At 36.8% G+C, this 22,145-nt stretch overlaps 1 protein-coding gene across 4 annotated transcripts in view; it reads right to left on the bottom strand.

The window, feature by feature from the left end:
• Nmdar2 (NMDA receptor 2) overlaps window positions 1-22,145 on the bottom strand; it is a 61,042-nt gene that overhangs the window by 12,619 nt on the left and 26,278 nt on the right. For all 4 annotated transcript variants that reach the window (XM_066393822.1, XM_066393823.1, XM_066393825.1 and 1 more), the window contains 2 exons: window positions 13,545-13,864; window positions 8,932-9,161 (listed from right to left, as the gene is read on the bottom strand). In XM_066393822.1, the coding sequence (XP_066249919.1) occupies window positions 8,932-9,161; window positions 13,545-13,864 (550 nt within the window). The remainder of the gene's footprint in view (window positions 1-8,931; window positions 9,162-13,544; window positions 13,865-22,145) is intronic.

Below are 22,145 nucleotides of genomic sequence, written 5' to 3'. Positions count from 1 at the left end.
TTATTTGAGGCAAAACAAATTTATCTTCCAGAAGTTCGCCTTTTGCGAGGTAACATTCTTAACCATAAATAATGTCGAGGCGCACACCATCCTGCATTACTCTCCTTTTTAGTTTAATTAATTTAACTTATATTAAATTAGCTTTGGATTCTTGTTTGTGTAAGAAAATTAGATGACGCACGTATCCTTCTAAATTCAGATTTTTCCCCAGAAAAATCATAATGTAAGTTTGGGAAACAGCCGGGAAGACCTTCCTGTTTATGAATTCCCCACTTAATCCATAAAACATGTGCACCGACATGTCAGGCATGTACACAATATGAAATACGGCCGTTGTGGTGTGAATGTAAAGGAGTTTAATTTGAACAAACCTGAACATTTCATAACTAAAAGAGTGAACCGTGTTGCTCGGAAACGTGATTTTACATAAATGTAAAATCATCATTACATCGATAGATGGCGACACACTTTTCCGTCAACTGAGTATTAACACGTTTGTTTTATTTTAATGTACGATTTTACTATAGGCAGTCGAACATATACTCTGGCTTTACCATACAGACACGGTCGCAGTCTAACTCTGGACTTCATGGATAGTGTTTGAATATACCAATTTCCTCACAAGTTGAAAAAAACACTAACTTTTTGATTTTTTGGCGGAAGCACATAATTTTATTGCGCATGAATTTCTTCAACTTGCTCAGTTCTCGATGTCATTGTAGATGGCATCATTTGTAGTTCAACTCGCTGAATTTATTTAAGTTGAAGGTGGCCTGGATAAACCGAAACCGGTTTGTCAAAAAGATGAATTAATAAAATTGTACGAAATTTGCATATTTCATATATCACATAAGCACGATATTCCTAACACGTGCTTTATGGCTTCTTTCCAGGAACTTTTGTCAGGAATTCATAAACCCGAGGGTGACAGCTGTGTTACGCTCCGGGAACGTGGGCTACGCTCATTGAGCCTCGTCAACTATTCGGGCCATCCACCTCCGAACTTTAGGACCAAAAACTGAAAATGGGAATTTGTCCGTGAGGGTTTCGAGGTTCAGCGTCGGTTTCTGGTACTTTAAATTCCCAGAATTTCGAAAATCTTGATAGTTTGCAAAAGAGCAGGAGAACGATTTCCATAAAGAAGGCTTTTCTCAAAGGGGCCAAAGGTGGCGGTTTGGCAAGGTTTGTGACGAATTCCAGGTGCAAAATGTTGACAAAGTGGAGAAATTTTAATAAAGCCCTGAAAAGTGTTGAGCTTCAAGTTTGCAACTTTTATTGCTTCGAAAGATTAAGATCAAAATTGGCCAGAGACACAAAACGAGAGAGAAAGACAGAGGAAATGTCTTGAAATGAACACCTCATTTACCTAACTAGGGAACGGATCTAATTAAAGTGCATCTACACGAATAATTCCTATGATTAAAGTTTTGTCATTGCTGGATTAAATCTCATTTTCTCAAAACAGAAATTCGCTTTCAGAGCACAAAAGATTTAGGCTTTTAAAACTGCATTCCTCATGTAAAAGTAAATGCGAGACATACGCATATAACATGAACGCCCATTTCCTCATTCCATTTTGGGTTGAAGCCCGAGGAATATAAATTTTCTCCGCATTAAACGAAATCTTGATGCGAAATGCAACGATTTCACTGAACATAGGGCGATGATAAATGGTTTGAGTTTTTCCTCCGAAACGATGAGAGTTACAAAATCCGTCGTCATTTTGGGTGACTTTAACCGCACATTTAAAGTACCCCAAAAATGTCAACTTTGTTTTTATTTCACCGATTTTGTAACTCTTTCTCTACACACACCTGCGACAAATATTTTATGTAGTAGTCGTTATTGCAAGTTTAATTAAATGAAATCTACTAGTTTCTTGTGATGACATATAAGCCCACTTTAAATTTGTATTAATATTTTTTCCATTCATATTTAATTTATATAACCGAATGGTTGGCCGTTATCGACAATCTTACCTACTCGTATACCCCCTGTATGAGTAACTTTAATTTTTATCTCTGCCACAAGCTGATTTTATTTTGAAACTTTTTGTTTCTTGTAAAATTTTCCCCAAGCAACAACAATTATTTTCGATACCTTACAATTTATCATTGTTGTGAAAACAAACATAAAAAAAATGTATTTTGCGCTTCCTACGCAACAATAAAATAAATGTTCCGTACATGTGACATACTGATAGTGTTTACTATGGTTGTTGTTGATCGGAATTGAATTTATTGTAAATTGAATAAAATAGAACATTACGCTATCGCTGAGAACGTTGACATGCTTTTAGTATATGGATTATGTGAGGGAAATGGACGTATGAGTGTCAGTGTTTATCGTAACAAATATCCAAATTCAATCAAAATTCTTATTTTTTAAAAAGACGATTTTTTATTTTGCAAAAATTTACACTAGTTCGATACAACGTGATACAGGACAGCTACTTATGGACTGACTACGTATTCTAGGGATCCTAGTTTTATAATAGATTAAATGCTGTGTGAGCATAAGGTATAATATATGCATGTATGATATATCACGAAACGTCTTGAAGCTAGAGAAGATGGTCTATACATATAACTGCGACGATGAACAAGGTATTAGTAATGTGCGCAACACTAATAATCGGGATAATCGGGTTTTCTATTATTCTAAAGACTCGTGACGTACGCCGTTTCACTGACTTAGTGAGTGAAAGTAGACGATGTTTAACCGCCACTTTGTGAGTGAAAATGGATGTTGCCGTTATGATTTTGGCACTTGAGGATGAGTTCTTATTGTTATTTCTTGTAGTTTACAGTTATGTTTTGTTAGGTCAAAATGAGAACAACGTAATTAGAGTTTTAGCTGAAAGTCGAAATTATTTGCAATTTTGATTCTTCTGGAAGGTGCTTAGGACGTGGCCGAGGAATGATATCGCAACTTGAACTATTTAGATTTTTAAAACTTTTTTCTGGAATTAATATTGTTTTTTTTGTAATTATGGTCATACAACTGTGTACGCCTCTGCTTCAAGTCGAAATTAATTCGAAACTCTAACCGTTTTGAAGATTTTTTTCACGAATTAATATTGATTTTTTTTGTTGGATTTATTGGACCAGTTGTAATGCCAGAACGGCTAAATGGGAATAACTATTTACTCTTTTTGCAAAATGTTTTACCCGATTTTTTGGAGGATCGTCCATTACAAATTCGTGACGAAATGTCGTTTATGCACGAGGGGGTCCATCCCATTTTAGTGTAAACGTTCGTAGATTTTTAAATGAAACATTCTAGCAGATAGATCGGAAGAGATAATGCACCCGTGAATTGGCCAGCAAGATCACTCGATTTAACGCCTCTAGGCTTTTTCCTGTAGGGGCGCTCTTAAATCAAAAGCGTATGCTTTCCTTATTGCTATGGAAGCTGAGTTACTGTAAAGAATTTTCAACGCTGCAAATTATTTTAAAAATAGGCCCGACGCGATGCACAAAGTACACATTAATTTTTTGAAACAAATTTATTTGTGTATTCAGGAAAATGTCAACATTTTGAACATTTGTTATGAGAATTACACTAAGTTGATAATTATTTAGAATGAAACATTTTTCCATGTTCTCTTTCCGACTAAACAACAATGATGAATTGCAAGGTATCGTAAATCAGTTTTTGTAGAGAAACTGTATGCTTGGCGAAAATTTTTTTAGAAGAGACATGAAAGTTTCAAAATAAAGTCAGTTTATGGCAGAGAAAAAATTTAAGTCAGTACAGGGGGTAACAAAAAGGAAAGTTTTTATTTACGAACCACGTGTCACTTTAAATATTTCCACGAATTAAAAAAAAGATTCCGTTTACGTCAAAACACGCTCATTTTTATAGTAACTCTTAATTCCAAAATCAGGGAAAATCAATAAAGGCGTTTAGCAATTATTTCGAAAAAACGATATTCATTTGAAAATTTTGGCGCTCTGTAACGGCAAAAAGAAGTCACATTGGATAGAGGTAAGTTTGCTGAGAACAACTTATTTTTGGTTTAGGAATTTTTGGTCAAGCGTTGTACAGTCATTTCAGGGACATCCTGTGTATTAGGAACGCTGAATCTCGAATTTGGGACGCACCGTACACAACTGTAAAACGAAGCTTTGTCAAATCGAGAGATGTCGTTTCATAGAAGATTAACAGCTCCAAGTTTGTCAGAACTTTAAAAGCAGAGATACAATATTGAACGATAAGTTTACGCTCGTCAGCGGTAACAATCGAGGCCCTTCGGATTTATATATTTGAATCCTTTGAAATATTGAATTTTGAATTGCTGGAGAAGTTTTTAGTCGCAGAAAGGTGGATTAAGAAAGGAACCAACCAACTCTCACCTAACCTGACTAGAAATGAACAAAATAGTAACAATAAATCAATAAAACCACTTGCAGTCTTAAGCTAAAATGAAAATCCTGAACTAACTCCTTCGGGGCCACTCCCAATAGTATCAGTTAAACTCCGAGTTTCAGAAAAATAAACCCTCACTCGTGGGGCAATTTATACTTTTAATTACGCAAGAAGCTATTCATCTTCCAACTTAACGGTGCTGCCACCTCTCTCTTAAATTAAACTCAAATTAGCTCCAAGGCGAGGTGTTTCGAAACGGACATTACTTTTTTCAAGAACTTTCTGCCTTAAAAGCTCGTTTCTTCAACATTGCACAACTACAGACCAAAGATTACCCAGACACAACTAATCTGGATATTTACCAGGCATTTGCGTGCAACAATAAAAGTACAAGGTAGTATTGGAAAATGCCAGGTTTATTCCAGAACGATACGGGAAGTTTTTTAGTAATTCTGATTAGTGTTTATTGTAGGGGAGGGTTTAACATTGATTCGCACACCAAACTTAACGATCGACACAAAAACTGGCAATAAATCTCGATTTGTCACGCGACTACCGCCTCCTAACGAATTTATGTGTTTTCTGACATGTTTGGTAACTATGCAAGCAATTGATCAGTTTCAACCTGAGCTCGGTCTTAACTCAAGAATCTCGATGACGTAAAATTTCGTCTCGTATGTCTTGTCGAAGTTTAAATTTGTAATTTTTCTAATGATTTCTGATTTGGTTTTGATGCGTGAGTAAAAGTAAACATATTGTAGAATAGCGGATAAAAAACCTATGTCTCGTGTGGGCTCCAGAAATAAATGCCCATCAAGTTTTAATCACCCACTTGTCCTAAGGGTAAAAACATAGTGAAGCATCGAACCTTGCCGAGCACCTCAACTATCACCCCACCGTCCGGTGGTAGTAAATCAAAACAATAGAATCATATCTGTACAAACAAATTGAAGTTCTTCACTAAGCATCGCACCTCTACCCCCACATTGTCGTAAAATGAGGAACAGAATATTTTGTTTTCCAGAGGCGAGGTTCTTGAAACTTGCCCTGTGATTGGTTCTCTCAATCCCCCGCTCCCTTCACACGGAACAGCGCACGTTGTTTTTAATCAACAGTACCCCATATGTTCGGTCTGATAGAAGGATTAAATGTGTGTCGAGGGTAGAGGAACGGAATGTGTGATGCTGCTTGAAGATCCAATAAGACCAAACTTAACATAAACAAAGCATAATTAATCATTTTTTCAGACCAGCCGAGTTTGAAATAAAAGTGTATGATCGCAGTCTAGACTGGTAAAGGTAAAAGGTAGTTTGGACAAAGTGAACATTACTGGAGGTTACAGGGGTTTCGAATGGTGAAGTTTGTAATCAAGTTGATTTTCATAACTTTGACGAAGAAGGTACACAACGAAACCACGATCATGTTGATGATGAAATAACATTCCCATCGGAGCTCTTTTTTGGTATTAATCGTTCGTTGAGTAATGATTTAGGGTACCGAAAACAGCGTTCTCAGACAGAGATATTAAGTACGAGCTTGTTGGAGCTCGAAAAAGAAAAATTGAAAACGAAAAAGACGAAAAAAGCATTAAATAATGTAGATAAAAATGAATTCATGTTTTCTAAGTTGTTGTGTCAAATTACGTGTTCTATAGGATTGAGATTCGGAGATTGGGGAGGAGTTTTAAGGACTTTCGGACAATTGTATAACAGCCATTTGTGAACATTACGGACGCTATGTTTTGGATCATTGTCTTGGTATAGCTTAACTAAATAGAATATGCCCATGTTTTTCGTTCTTTCCCTTAAATTTTGTTTTAAAATATTTAAATACACATTTTGAGTCGTAATTCCTTCAATAAAAAAATAATTGACCGACTCCTACTGATGATACATACCCTCGGATCAAAACTGAACCTCCTCCATGTTTCACCGTTGGACAAAAATATTGTTTTCTTTAATTCATCATTTGCTTTCCTTCCCATCATTTAACGTCTGTCTGAGTCAAAAATATTAAATATTGATTCGTCACAAAAAACTACGTAATTCCAGCAATTATCTAGCTTGGAAATTAATTCTTTAGCAAAATTTAACTACACTTTTACATTTTTAGTACTAAACCATGAGTTCCAATGCGCCGACGAATGATTTCAGTACTACCTATTTTATTAGAATGATTTTGTAATAACATCTTTAGAGCACTAACTTTGGGGTTTTCCTTAATGGTTCTCATTATGAAGCGGTTGTCCTTCTCATTGAACAATTTTTGATGATCTGTTTGTTTCCTTGGAAGTATTTTATTTTCATTTTTGTAACGTTTGACTATGTCTCCAACTGTGCTCTTACTTATTTGAAGAATTTGCTCGATATTTTCATACGACTTATCATTTTCATAATGAAATCTGAACTAACAACTTTTATTTGACATCCAACTTATTATGGATATTATTTCTAACTCTCCTCTACGGTATCTACATTCCGCAAACAAAATATGCATAACGAGTACTTAAGAAATAAATTTTTCTACTATGAATCATTTTGTGCATACCGTCCAAATATTTTTGTGATGCGTTTACTTCTTTGGATTTTTTCTTCAAATTGGAAAATAAGCTATTAAGATTGCGCGTTCTTTTTTATGTAGACCCCTAAATGCATGATTGACGAAGACAGTTTTGATGTAAAAAAATAAAATAATAACTAATATATTTAATTGGGACTTGTAAAATCTTTAAAAAGGATGCGTCCAAATATTTTTGGGATTCACTGTATGTATATAGATAAAATTAACAAAATAAACTGTATCTTTCTTGCTACCTGAATGTTACTATTCATTTTTCTCCCGCTGATAGACTGCTTTTGTAAGTTAACATGTTGTCGTTCTTCGATTTTTGGTTGAATAAACTGCGAGATGTAATTACGCGGAGACTGGGTAATTCTTACGAATTCATTATATGAATCAGAATCTCCTTTAGGTTACTGGCATAAATGAAAGAATTCACTAAGTCTAGTACGATGTTGATTTACTGGATGCACATTCCGCTTTCGATGTCCCTTTGCCGCCAATATAGCGACCATATCAAGATATTTGGCGAGTCACTATCACTATCTGAATCAGACATCTGTTCGTAAGAAATTATAATACGATAAACAACTGGTGATACAAACTTTTTCACTATGATTAATCGGCGGCGATGTTCAATTCTTAGCGAGGTGAATGGCGAGGTACTCGGCGAGGTACGATACTTCACTATGTTTTTACCTTAATAAGAGTCCGTTCCGACCCCCGATAAAGGCAAAAAGGTTTTGTGTGCGTCTCATTATTGAAAATATAATCTATTTACGAGACGAAGGTTCGGGAAATGAAATATTTATGAGCCCTCAAAGGCTAAACTTTCACGTAGTTGTTGAGTTGATATTGAGTTGTTGTTTCAGTGGTTGCGAATTTTTCCGAATATAAAATTACGCGGCCGTAAGTCAAGCGGAAAAGCTGATGGAATTTAAAATTATAATTTTCTCGATGGAAATGATGCCCTGTGCATTCGGATGAATTATCTGCTTACTTAATCGTCGTAAATAATCAATATTGAAGGAATATCTTAGGGAGACGGTCACCGTAAAAACCTTCAAAGCAATGAGGGAGATTTATATGTGTGAATTTAATTAAGAAATTCCGTAACATGCAGTGAATTTATCTAGTAGTCAAAGCGCCAAATCCTAAACTTTCTAGACATATTCCCCGTTTCCAGCGAATCCAACTTCCTGAGAAGCAAGTGCTTGTTATTCTCGGTAACACCTACGTTAACTTTCCGCTAAAAACTTTAGCCTAAAATAACTTCCTTGAACCCTTACGAGCTGTAACAAATAAGTCGCCTAGACGGGAGTTAAGCGGAGTGTCCCACATAAAAAGTTATATTAACTATTTACATATTGTCGGAGAATAAACAATCCTTTAGGAAAAAATAATGATCTGTGATTGCGTCTTAAACGAGGTAAATTTTTTCTGAGAATTAAACTGGCTAAGATAATAAACAGGAGGATCGTAAAGAGGTAATTTGCTTGCTAATTAAAGGAGATGATGCTTTTCATCTTTTAAGCTCCCAGGAAATGGGTTAATTGGCTGCTAGAGAATAGTTATAGTACTTTAACTGAAATTCTAAACAAGTTTCAGTCACTGTCAAGATCGATTCGTAGAATTGGAAAGACGGTGCAGCAGTTACTGTCAGTTTTAATTTTTCTTTAACCGTACTCCTTAGTTCTTCTTTCTTTCTGTATACATATTGAAGGTAGTACTCTAATTCTTTGAATAGAGCCTTTTTATATAATATTTAGCAAATATCCCGAGCAATTGCGATATACCATTCAATGGTATTATGCCAGCGAAAACATTAATTTTCCAGACGTCTGGACAGCTTTAAACTGGCACGCCAAACGCAGAAAATTTCATGTTGTGGGGTTCGTAGCCCCTGCATGTGACTCATACGTTTTATATGTGTCATTTTTTGTTTGTCTGAACAGCCAAACCTTTCTTGCAACGCGATTTATCGTTAAATTGTCTACTTACTCTGTGATAGCCTCGTCGCTGGCCACTCTACACAACACGCCCCTGTCCATGGAGCATTTGCCGGTGACGGGATCAGGGGGTGCCAGCTTAATATAGGGGGGTTCCTCCAAGAAGGTAATTTTCAAGTGGAACTTCTCGGGCACACCCTGAGGAGGCGAGTGGCTATTGCCAGGCCACACGATGTCTTTTATATCCAAACCTTCCGGCTGCCAAGATGACCATACCCCGATCTGCAAAACAATATTTTTCGTACTACAGAGTGTCCGGAAAGGCAATTTCATAAATTCCAGGGGTTATAGAGAAGACTAAAATAATGCTTGTACTTCATTAAAAAATTTCCTGGCGGTCTTCGTTACCAAATTATTCATTCTCAAAGTAAGAAGTTAAAAAAAGTATTTTTGAGTGCAACTTTAAAAAAATTGTCATGGTAACAATGAAAATTGAGCGATTTAAATAACCTACAGTCGTACTTATTTTCATATGTAAACAAATATTTCTTATGTCTTCCTTATACAGGGGAATTTTTTTACTTGATTTCAAATTGTTGGCATGTTTGGTGCACGTTGACAATAAGATACGATTTTTTGAAAAACGGTAAAAGATATCAATTAAAGCAAGGTGTACCTTTTTTGTACGAAAGTTGTGAAAAAAATCGAGTTATAAAAAATACTAATTTTGTCAACTCGCTAAAAAAATGAATGAGTTTGAATGAGAAATTTTGACTTCCCGTGTGTATGGAAGACATAAGAAACATCAGTTTACATATGAAAATAAGTACGACTGTAGGTTATTTAAATCGCTCAATTTTCATTGTTACCATGACAATTTTTTTAAAGTTGTAGCAAAAAAATTTTTTTGACTTCTTACTTTGAGAATGAATAACTTGGTAACGAAGACCGCTAGGAATTTTTTTAATGAAGAACAATCATTGCTTCAGCCTTCTCTATAACGCCTAGAATTTATGACATGATGTTTTCGGACACCATGTATAGGGGAACATTTGCCCGACTGCGAATATCATGCTGTATCATACCTTCGATAATTATGTATATACACTGCGTGACATAGAAAAGAGAACACCCCGTAAAAATGGTTTAATTTAAATAATTTTTGGTATGCATGTTTGTTTATATGTATAGCAGAAACGATCAAAATTTCACTCATATTTATCTACGTATTTACGAGTTATTCGGAATTTTAGGTTTTTTTTAAATATAAAAATTGCAATAAAATATCAACAATACAACTGGAAAATAACATTTATTGGAGTGTAGTGTGCTTAGAAACTGCGTAGAGATATGCCTAGAACCAGAATAGAGCGAAATTTTCATCAATTGAGCGAGTTTGAGAGGGGTCGAATAGTGGGTCTACGAGAGGCTGGTCTGTCATTTAGGGAAATCGCCACTAGATTGAACCGTAGTGTAAACACTATAGTGAGATGCTGTCAGGGATGGTTCGAAGAAGGGCAAACAGGCAGAAGAACAGGTACTGGACGACCTCGAAGAACTACAGAACGCCAAGATCGCCGACTCCGAATTATGGCCCTAAGAGATAGGTTCGTCTCGTCGAGGACGCTGGCGGATCAGTGGTTCGCTGAGTATGGAAGGCCCATTGGGATACGAACCATTTATCGCCGCATAAGAAGTTTTGGATTGATTTCCTACCGTCCCTATCTCGTGTTACCCCTCACCTTAAATCATCGTCAAAATCGACTACAGTGGTGCCAAGAACGGATACATTGGACTCTGGAATGGGATAATATCGTGTTTAGTGACGAATCCAGATTCTGTTTCGGTATGCATGATGGTCGGGCAAGAATACGAAGGAGACGGGGTGAAAGATGGGATCCTCAGTTTGCAATACAGAGGCATGTCCATCAGACTGTTGGGGTAATGGTTTGGGGTGCCATTGCATATGGTAGCAGGTCACCTTTAGTTTTCGTCAGAGGCAGTATGACAGCCCAGCGATACATCCAAGAAGTCCTGGAACCTCATCTTGTGCCTTATCTGGAAACTCTTGTTGATCCAGTTTTCCAACAAGACAATGCACGACCACATGTGGCTAGAGTGACTATGGACTTCTTCCAACAAAATGCAGTCAATTTGCTACCTTGGCCACCTCGATCTCCAGACCTCTCACCGATCGAACATGTATGGGATATTATAGGTAGAAGGTTGCATAATTTACCCCATCCCCCGCAAACCCTAGCGATGCTGTGTCATGCTGTCCAGTTAGCCTGGAATGAGATCCCCCAAGAGGACATCAATCACCTCATTAGATCCATGCCTAGACGTGTACAGGAATGTATAAGACACCGCGGAGGACCGACAAATTATTAATTTTTTTTTAGTTTTTAACAATTAAATTTGTTCAACTTTTTAATGAAGTATTTGTTTTGACGTAAACAACATGCATACCAAAAATTATTTAAATCAAATCATTTTTACGGGGTGTTCTCTTTTCTATGTCACGCAGTGTACATTATCGAAGCAAAATTAAAAGTTAACAAGTTCGATGTGTGATCGAACGCAAGCGAGGATTGACGTGAACCAATAAAGGACTCCTCCAGGGCGATTACGAACGATTAACCGATTAGGTGGGATTGAATCCCGTTTAATAGGGCGCGGTAAGCGACTTACTTGGGTAAGCTTGCATCCGATGTAAGTCGTGGAGTTTGTTAATTGCCGCAGCCATCGCGAACTAAGATTTATGCCACGTACATGAGCCTCAGGAAAATTGAATTCCTTCGATGGGATTGAGAAAGAAACAAAGAGAGAGAGAGAGAGAGAGAGAGAGAGAGAGAGAGAGAGAGAGAGAGAGAAATTTGTAGGTATAACTCCATTTACCTCTGAATAAAATCCACTAGCTAGACTCAGCTTTTCGGATGATAAGTCTCAGCTTAACTGATTGAGAATGCGCCCTGCTGCATTTTTTTAACGATCTCTACTGGAGTCGAAAAAGTTGAAATATGTTGACATCTTTCACATTGTACAACAGAACAGGATTGAATACTTGGATGAGAACTGGTTACGACCAGCCGGTAATAAATATGTTTTATGTGATGGATGCAGATTTTTTTTCACTTTGTCTTGATTTGGGGCATTAGTATTAGAACCGTACTCTGAAGGAACTAATCGACTCAAAGGTTCGCGTAGAGAGGGAAAAAGGGAAACGTTTCTTAAAGAGTACAGAATGGGAGTAGTCAGAAGAACCCTGGAAAGAGAGAGCAAATTATGTATTGAAAATTGCTGTTAAACTCTAATGAGATTCTAGGAGGTCACTGACTTGATTGAATTAAGACCGGAGAGATTTGAAAAGTGAAGTAATTTCAGATAATTTTAAAGACGAGGAATCTTGTTATCCATACCGAATGTCGGAGAGCGGTCTACCTCCAGACAGCCACTTCGTCCGCAGTCAATAAATTTAAATTTAAATTCCTTGAACTTTCTCATGCGCTGGATGAATATGTGGTTTTTTAGTCTTTAGCTTCCCGGATGAATAATTCACCAACTTAATGTAAAATTTATTTAAAATGGATCATTTTCAGGCTATTGGACTACGTTTCTTTCGGACATTTTCCTGATGCTAAAATTTCCAGACAGCAGGCAGGAAACCGAAATTCCTAATATTGCTGAAAATTGCTTTTCGGTCCTTTAAAATGTGTTCCTACACCATGATGATGGCGGCGTTGCCGAGTCTCGAAGAGTGCGAACTACGTCACGTTTCTAAGGCGTTTCACCTTGAGCTCTCCAAATCCCTCCATATTTCTATAAAGCGCCCTTTATTAGATTTCGTTCTATATAGGGTATAGGATTTCAAAAGTCGGCGTAGAATTCGAATTTCGAGAGCAGAATAACGATTCTTATATTTTTGAGACTTCCGTGGAGGCTGATTCTGTTATTCAGTTAGTTATTTGAATGGCTTGAATAACCAACAGTCGGTCACTCGCTTGTATTTGAATATTAGTCACATTCGGATACTTATCCGAATAGTTGCCAATAGTCAAACTATTCAAATATATATAAGACATATTCGAATAATTTGGCTTTCCGAGTTATTGAGTTTCAGTAAATTCGAGTCGTAGGGGGATGGTTCATTCGAATATTCGAATAATTAAAAGGCGAATCTCAGCCTTAGTCACTATCTCTTTATACATATGTGCGTAGCTAGCAATGATAAAACAACTGGAAAATATCACATTTAGGAGGTTTTGCCGGTTCAGAGCGTGCTCAAATTAACTCAAAGTCCTTAAGATAACGGGCGTGTAATACATAAACCCGCGAGCAACCAGGGAGATGTTCATTTAAAACCACTGAATTTGCACATATTTGATAAACATTTACAATTATTGTGAGCGATTTCTGCATCTACATTTCACAACTCCACCGAAAAAGGATCGTGGGCGACATTTTACATAAATGTAAATTAATATAAAGCGACGGAAGTCTTTCGTTTTTACCGCAAATTATGATTTACGGCCCTAAAAGCGACGCGGCCTTGATAAATGCCTCTCTGAAGAGGCTTTAGGTTACACGTCGTGTGCGCGTCGCGACGCCCAAAGGGTTCTTACACCAAAATTTATGTCTGCGCTCATTGAAATTCTATAATCTAACCTCCTCCCAGACGAGCTGTTTGCTAACTCCGGGTCTCAGGTTCATGATCTTCAGTTCGGCCGACTTCAAAACACCGTCTTGAGTAAATTCGAGAGGGCGTCCTTCCACTGACTCGACGCTCACATTTCTGAGGTATTTGAAGAAGCGGTCACCGGTGTCCCAGCGGGCGGCTCCCTCCCCTTCGCAGGAGAGTTGAGTGGTCAGGGAGCGATGTTTGTTGGCCGGATCAGCCAGGAAGTCTTCCACTCCATAAGCATACACTTTTATTGCTGCAGTGATTTCGTTGACCAAGCTTGAACTAGACGTGTCGAAGTGCACTCCTGTAAGGAAAAAAAATGAACCACGTTAATTAATGAGTTTTAAGAGCCTTTTGTGGGGCCAAGTGGCCTAATTCGATGTCGCAAAACGAGACTCTTTGTTCATTTCTGCTGCTTGTGCGAGGGTAGGGGGCTGGATTAATTTTTTTCCTTTATTAAGGGCCAATAATTAATTTAGACCTTCCCTCGGGATGTTTAGTCAAATAATTCTGAGCGGTGTAGCTCATATTCAAAATAACGTTATTAATCTGCGTCACTTTAGGCCGAAGGTCATAAATCACTGAAGACAAATTTGTCACGTTTGAAAAATTGAGTCCCAAATAGAATCCTGCTACACCTGTGGAGTATTAGGGAAACGCCCTTTGCCTAGGATAAATCCTGAAGAGACGGCCGGACGATCAATCTTATATTTTCCCATATCCAGTGACACGAATATTATTTGTTACGTTCTTAAGAGGTGATTCATAATCGCATTAAAAAAAGCCAGGCGACCTCACCGATCGCCAGAACTCAAATTCGTGACATTGCGGAGCTCAAAATCTCCCTCGCAGAAGAGAGTTTTCAGCGTACATTCAAGAGAGAGAGTAACTGCGTACATTCAAATGCCAGAGGTCACATGAGAAGCAACGAGTTCAAGTCTCTAAAAATGCTTATTATTTCTCCGTGTACTTTGATTAAAAACGGGGCCTGCGCCTTTAAAGTGATAAATCTATCCGCAAAGTTCCGCCCTTTGCCATGTATAAATCGAGCATGAAATCTTGTATTTACGATTGTTGGAACGTGTGCCCCATTCTTCTGGTAAAATTGACGGAAATTTATAGAATTAATGTTGCCGCAAAAATCCTTGCTCTAAAACATCGAAAGGTTATTAAAAACATGATGTTATGACAGTTATAGTTAACGCTAAACTAAAAGTCTCGCACGTCATCATGACAAAATAACATGGCCATATTGGTCATGTTTATCTCGGAAGCAATATATATCAAACTTATTTAGTTATTATTATCATACGAAGGCAAAACGTATTAATTATTACAAATATAATGAATATGGTCTTATAGATACATACATAATAAAATATAAACATAAATATAATAAAATATGGTCAGAAATTTTGATGTTACACTATTTAGCTAAAATTCGATAATTCCAGATATAAACATGATCAGTGGAAAAACTTTAAACCGACAGGATTGCCGTCAATCGCAAACCCATGTTTGTTTGTGTGTTGATTATTTTGTGAAAATATATTCTAATACTGCTGATTGTGCCGATTTTTGCTTTAATATTTTCCTTTTTTCAGTTTTTGTGTTGTAAATTGTTTAAAAAAAATAATTTTCTTTTAATTCTATAAACCATACCGAGGAAGGAATCATTAGATGGTATGAGAAAGAACGAATATTTGATAGAGATGAAATTCACCCTATAATCATTAACTTTAGACGATATGTGTGCAATAAAAAGTACAAGTATTATTAGATAGGTAGTTTTATTTACTACACAATAATGAAATTCTTTAATTAAAAACATTTTTTTATTAAATCTTACGATTGATTGTCCTGAAACATATTATATGTAAATCGCCTCAAAGATTGCTTCGGATGTCCAGTAACAGCGTAGAGCAACATGACATAGAACTTTGATGACCTGCGAGATTTTTAGTTTGGCGTTTACTATAGGTTTATTGTCATTCAGAACGTTCGGCGAATATAGAATTTTTCAATATTAATAGCTTCAGTGAAAAATTCCCGTCATAAACCTCCTACTGTTTCTTGATTACCCGGTAGTTATTTATTTCTGTCATTTTCTTTCACTTATTTTCAGCTAATTTTTCTTCAGGATGTCAAGTCGCAGTAGGTTGATCCTCAAGGCTACTTCTACCGCTTGCGTAACTAACCAAAATTTTGTACCGCCAAAGCTTGTTTGCAAATTGTATAGTTCGAAACCACTGCGCACACGTTCAGAATATAAATGGAGTAATGTTCCGACAGGGTGATCATTAACAATCCCCTCAAAATCCGCACGTTCTTACAGTGATAAATCTCACAACTATATAGCCACTTTTGCTGCATGCAAATTATTTCGCATTAAACTTGATACTGCAGCGATTGGAATATTAAGTTTACAGGGTGTTTCAAAACTACGGGATCAAACTTCTAGGGATTGTTCAGTGCAACAATAGAAGACGTCAGAGTATAAGAACCCGCGTCTGCAAATGTCTCCCTAAAGTGCTGCGGCTTTAGATTTTTTAAAACAGTTATATGCAAAAATATTTTTATCGAGTTATAGTGCGTTTCATTTTAATTTGTTTGTATGCACGCACGTACAAAGTAGCACTAGCTGTAATTGTTTAAGATGTGGTTTTTGAACTTTATTCCACCTGTTTAAACGATGTAAATACATAGTTCTGCGAAAGTGACTAAGAAATTTTAAAATCGTTTCAAACTTGAAATGCAGCAGTGATTAGTGCAATCAGGTCTTGCTGTTTCTACCGGCGTTTCATAAACCAGAGACTTTACATGTCCTCACAGAAAGAAATCTAAAGATGTTGAATCGGGCGACCTAGAGGGCCGCAGAATTGGACCACCTCTGTCGATCTAATTTTGTCCTAACTGAGGATCCGAACAATGAGGGGCTCGAACAGAAGAGCGTACAGGCGCACCATCATGTTGCAGCCTCAATTACTGTCGAACGTTTAACGGGACGTTTTCAAGAAGTTTCGGCAGATCGTCTTTGTCGAAAACGTCCTTAGGTAAGCCCCGTTAAACGATTGGGCAGCAGATAAGACTCAACCAAATGATCATCGACAATACCGGTCCACGCGTTAACAAACCAACATTGCTGATGACCTCCGGCAAATATCGCTTGTGGACTTCTTCGATCCAAGCCTGGCTATTCCTATTGTTGAGTATGTCGTCTCGTGTAAAACTGGCTTCATCCGTCCACAAAACAAAACGTAAAAAATCGGGTTGCTCGACAATCTGATGAAGCGGTCACTAACAAAACTGAAGTTAAACCTTAAACTTTTTGTATGCGGTATGAATGAACTTGTTGTTTGCTCGTGTAAACGTGAGTTGCACCCATACCCTGCGCAACTTACTTACGGTAAAAAAAATCAAATTGCAATAACTTTTTGCACGCAGAATGTTGCCTTGCGGGATATCGCTTTTGAAAAAGCCGCGCAGCAGCTTTTGCGTTGCAATTTATTGCTCCGTATTCCAGATCTTGGTTGCTGTAGTTTTCCATAAAAACCGATTACTTTGCGAACTTTTTAAAATTTTCACGATTAACAAACACAACAAGTGAACGTGTCGAACTAATGATCAAAAATTTCTGTCATCAGTCTTGGTTAAGATAAACATTTAGCAAAAAGCAGTTAACAGGTGCATTCAAGTTCAAGGACGACATTTTGAACAATTTCTGTAGTGTTATTTTGTGCAAACAAATTCAAATAAAACGTCCTAAAACTCTATAAAACTGATTTTTACACGTAACTGTCTTAAAGCATCGTAAAGCCGCAGCGCTTTAGAGAGACATTTGTGGACACGGGTTTTTATACTCATTGTTAGATGCCTTCAATTATTGTGCTGAACAATCCCTAGAAGTTTGATCTTATAGCTCCAAATTTCATCATTGTGCGAAAACCTAAAAGGGTTAATAAAATTTTCGTTCTGATTTTCCCTTTCTTATTGCTAAATTCCAACTGTAAACTCGGAAAATAAGGAAAAATTATTGATGGCTCTTCTGCGTCTTCGTGTTGTCACATAGGCGCAAAAAATTCTTATGTGTTTACGGGGGATTATGGGAAAAAACCTTTGACAATAGTAAGATACACAGGTCGAAAATCCTTACTAAAGTTTTTACTCAACAGTTAGTTATTCCGAGCTTTTGGGAGCTTTAGGAATAAACGACACTTTTGATGTTTTCTTCCAATTTAAAATGAGTCGTACCTACTGGTTTATTACATGAGATAGTTGTCACTCAAACTTTCATTTTCCTCAATTAAAATCCTTGTATAAACATCTCCTTCATCAGGCATCATCAGGATAATCTTTCTGTGTTAATTAGATTACGCGAAACGGGTCGGCTGCGTCGATGAAGGCAAATGAAACTCAATCTGAATGGAAGACATGTTTGTTTTTGTGTTGCTCGTGCATCATGAGCAGACACGTGCTGATTATATTCATAATGTGGCCGCTAATGAGAAGCCAATTTAACGGAAATTGTTTGGACGTGCTCTGGACTGCAGAATGGATGTGTGATTGCAGCTGAATATGGCTGATCGGGCCCGCAACTCAATAAACGCAGTTTTTTCTTTTTAATAACGTGGAGTGTTGATGCTCATCCCGAACTCATTAATTGACTTGTTAGACTCAGTGAAGCCAGTTGGAAACGAGGGTCAATTAAAAAATAGTAACGATAATTACGGAGGACGGTTTACGCGTATTCAGTTAGTCTCACTCGTTAATTAACCTTTTCGTTTCATTTTAATTTTTCTTGACGTCAACTTTCGAATAATAGAGAAGAAATCGCAGTCGACTTCAATGTTTATCAATTAAGAAGGGAAAGTTTAAGCTTGTTAATTTCCAACAGCGCTCAATATTCGCTCCGCGCATATTAGACGTTTGAATGGGAAATTCTGGGAAGTTGAATTAGTTGAGAAGTTGCATTAATAATCTATCCTCACGTCTAATCAAGACTTAATAATTAAGAGTTAAAGCTCTTTGTTTCGTCACATAAAACGAATAAGGAATTTTAATCAAATTTATAGTATAGTTTTCTCCTTCTTTGGTCAAAATACTATTAAGAAAGGATATCTGAAAGGCTCCTAAAACTTTTCACATAAATTCCCTTTAGAGAACTCCCCAAACTATTCCATATTAGTGTCAGTATTCCAGCTCATAAGTCCAACTTGCAGACGTCGTAACTTGATATTCAGGAGTTGCAGAAGTTTGGTATATACTTTTTTTAAATGTACCTTAATTCTCTGCTATGCTGTAAGTTTTTCGAACTTTGTCTTACATGAAAACTTTAGCTGGTAAATACAAATTTTTTTCTTTTTTCGAAATCTTTTTCCTTAACTCGTGTCAAATACAAGCGGAAATTCGTATAGGTAAATACAACGTAGGTCCCTGAGGAGAGTTTTATTGTGTCGTTCTGCACATTCTACTTCAGTTTTCACTACATGAAAATTTTAGAATCGTCATAGTTACCCTAAAGCATTTTTGTCTGGCAAATCAGATCTAATCTAGAACGTCGTCTATATATGTATGAAACGAAATGCCCCAGAGCAGACGAAAGCACCATTATTCATCTCAAGTTTCCAAAAGCGTATCCGCTTTTTTGTTATGTTGTTGTTCTAAAAGATCACGTGTTGGTTTTGAAATTTGTTAGACCTGAAATTACATATATTGTTCCTTCAAATGGCCTATAGGATAAAGTCTAAGTAGGCAAAAGAAGAACAATGTATGTACTTTTTACGGCAACATTTGTACGGATTTCTAAAAAAGGATTTAAATAGCTTTTTCTTTATAGAGTATTAATTTTCTATAAAGACTGTAATTCTTATCGTTGAGGGCTTCACTTTACATTTGTAAATTTTCTTACTGTGATTGCCCTACGGCGACGATGGAAACACTGGGATAGACCCTCAGCTCTTTAATAAAAATTTATTATACAGGGTATTTCATAATAATATAGCATTATTCAATGTGGTGGATCTGTGCATGATTTTAAGCAAAAAAAAGTTGATGTTTCTGATGAATGTCTCTGTTTTTGGTTTATTCTGCCGCGGTCGACAAATCAACGGCGACTTTAGTTTATATGCGGAACACCGCCGACGGATACTGCAAATGTTGGATCAACAGACCATAACTTGAAATTATTGGCCTGCCCGCTTTTAGTCATGTTTCCACGGTTATTTTCCCAGTAGAGCGGCAGGGAATAAACGTTTTCACGAAGTTACCGCTGCATCTGCACACAACTCCACTTTGCCGATGACCCGTATATATTTAGCAGTAACTTCACCGATAGAAATGAGTTCACGAAACATAATTTTGTTTTCAAACCTCTCAAGGATGGATGGGCACTTTTGATAAATAAGTTCGGACTTTGAAAATTCGTTTAAGATATAAGTTTTCGGGTGGTATTCCGTCGGGAAAAGAAGAATAAAATAAAAATGTTGCTCAACTCATTCAAAAAGGCTACCGCTGCATGCACTTGCAGAAGTCTTCAGCCCCCCCCCCCCCCCCCCCCTCTTTCCCAACATTGAATTATGCTTTGAATGCAAATGCCTCTGAATGGGGTGAAACGATTTTATACTGCAAACTAAAAATGGAAATGTAGTGGAAAGGATAACTTTTGCTTGCCTATTCCGAATTACGGGCGTTTAATGGGTTTGCCGCTGATAAGGGATGCGCGTTTCAGAAGTGTAACTAATAATTGTTATTGATGCGATTAATGTGATTCGTGTCGGTTGGAAGCGCTGGAGTGGCACAAACATTAATTATTTTAGCCCGAAAAACGTGTTACTGTTGTTTTGCGGTCAGTTTTTTGGCTTGTTTTCCGACGACGTGTTTCAGCAAAATTACTCTGGAAATATTGAAAAGTGCTGACCTCCCAAATCCGTGTTCGTAATGCCTTGAAGAGAGCACTTTTCGAGGATACATGTCGCATTGTTTTATGGCCCAATTTTGCGCGGAGAATGCGGCCAAATAGTTTTATGAGGGCCGAAAGTTTCCATTGATGTACTCAACAGTTTATCCTTATTTGCCGTGATGGGAATTTATTTATTTTTTTTGTCCTAACTTTCCATTATTTAACTATACCAAAGCAACCACAACTTCTTCGATAAACTTTCATTGCCATTGATACAGGATTATTTCCCTTCAGGCTTATAAATAAAGTCGTTTCGTTACACCTGCTTCGCTATTCATGTTTCTTCAAGGCGAAGTTTTATTTGCTTTAATGGAACGGGAAAAAATATCGGAGCACAATTCTTTCGGAAAATAAAAACTGATTGCTTTTTACTGTCGCAGTGTTTGGCGTCGAATCTGTTTTAAAGCCGAATTGTCAAAATATTATTGTAAATATGCTATTAACTTTTACATCAGGATAATGTACATAAAAAAATCGAAACGGAAACTAATACCCTTCTGAGTATGAAAATTAATCATCCAAAATGGGTTTTAATTGTATTGTTTTGCGTTGATCTTCTCATTTTTTTGTTTTAATTTCAATCTTCTGAAAGATTTCGAAGCCCAAAATGTAGCGTTTAAAAAATGCAGTAGTTTTCATTTTTTTACTCCCCTGTAACTCATTCCGTTAAGCGTCAAGACTTCATGAGAGTGTAAGTAGGGTTCAACTTACTTAACTTTTTATGCACGTCATAAGCTTCATATCGGCAGTGATGTCACGTCTTTCCAAAATTAATATGTAGCAGGAATTTGTCAGGTATTAGTGCAACGCTATCAGTATAGTAATAGTATAGTTAGGTCCAGAGCAAATGATTATCATGCCAATGAATAAAGAAGCAAAGATAATAATAATCTTTATTTCTAACGGATTCACAAATCTGAAGGAAATGTTATGAATAAACACGTTTAAAATAATATACTTCGTCACTAAAATTTCTAAAAGAAATTTCTGATTCACTTAAGTAATCATAAACATTAATAATTAAGGGCGAGATTTCCTTTCTATCAAACAGTTTCTCTCTGCTAAACCAAGCCAAAATTTTGCTTTTCTATGTGCTGAATAGAACACATATAACATGTCTGCCGTGACAGTCTGAAGAACTTCACACCACACATTTAAACCACACAGTGGTCTCTGAATGTCCATTATTATTATCATAATTTTACCGCCAAAGTTGATGAACAAAGAACACAACGGTTTAAAAAATCAAATTAAACCAAAATGTCAACAAATTGAGCGACAAGCGTGCAAAAAAGACAGGACTATGTTTAGACATCCAAATATATCTTTATTCTTTTTTAGCATAATAAATTTATGTGTTGATAACATGACTTGTCATTTTACGTGAGGCGTTGTCGTTTTACGTCAATCGTTACGTTTGTGACGTGAATAAAAAGTTACGTGATTTGAACCATAGCTGTATGTTATGTGTCTCCATATTTGGCACTGATTCTCTAAGGTATTGATTGAATTAGCGTGGCACGCAATCGAGTTTGACGGTCTTACTTTCAAGCTAAACTCAAATGTGCCCTTTAAACTCGTCTTTAGACGCGTATTTACAAGTTTGCTACATTTCACAACTGCGGAA

The sequence above is a fragment of the Euwallacea similis genome, chromosome 10, assembly GCF_039881205.1.
Source record: "Euwallacea similis isolate ESF13 chromosome 10, ESF131.1, whole genome shotgun sequence".
Taxonomy (NCBI): Eukaryota; Metazoa; Arthropoda; class Insecta; order Coleoptera; family Curculionidae; genus Euwallacea; species Euwallacea similis.
Note: the sequence above shows the minus strand (reverse complement) of the source record. Positions and strands in the feature narration are given on the sequence as shown.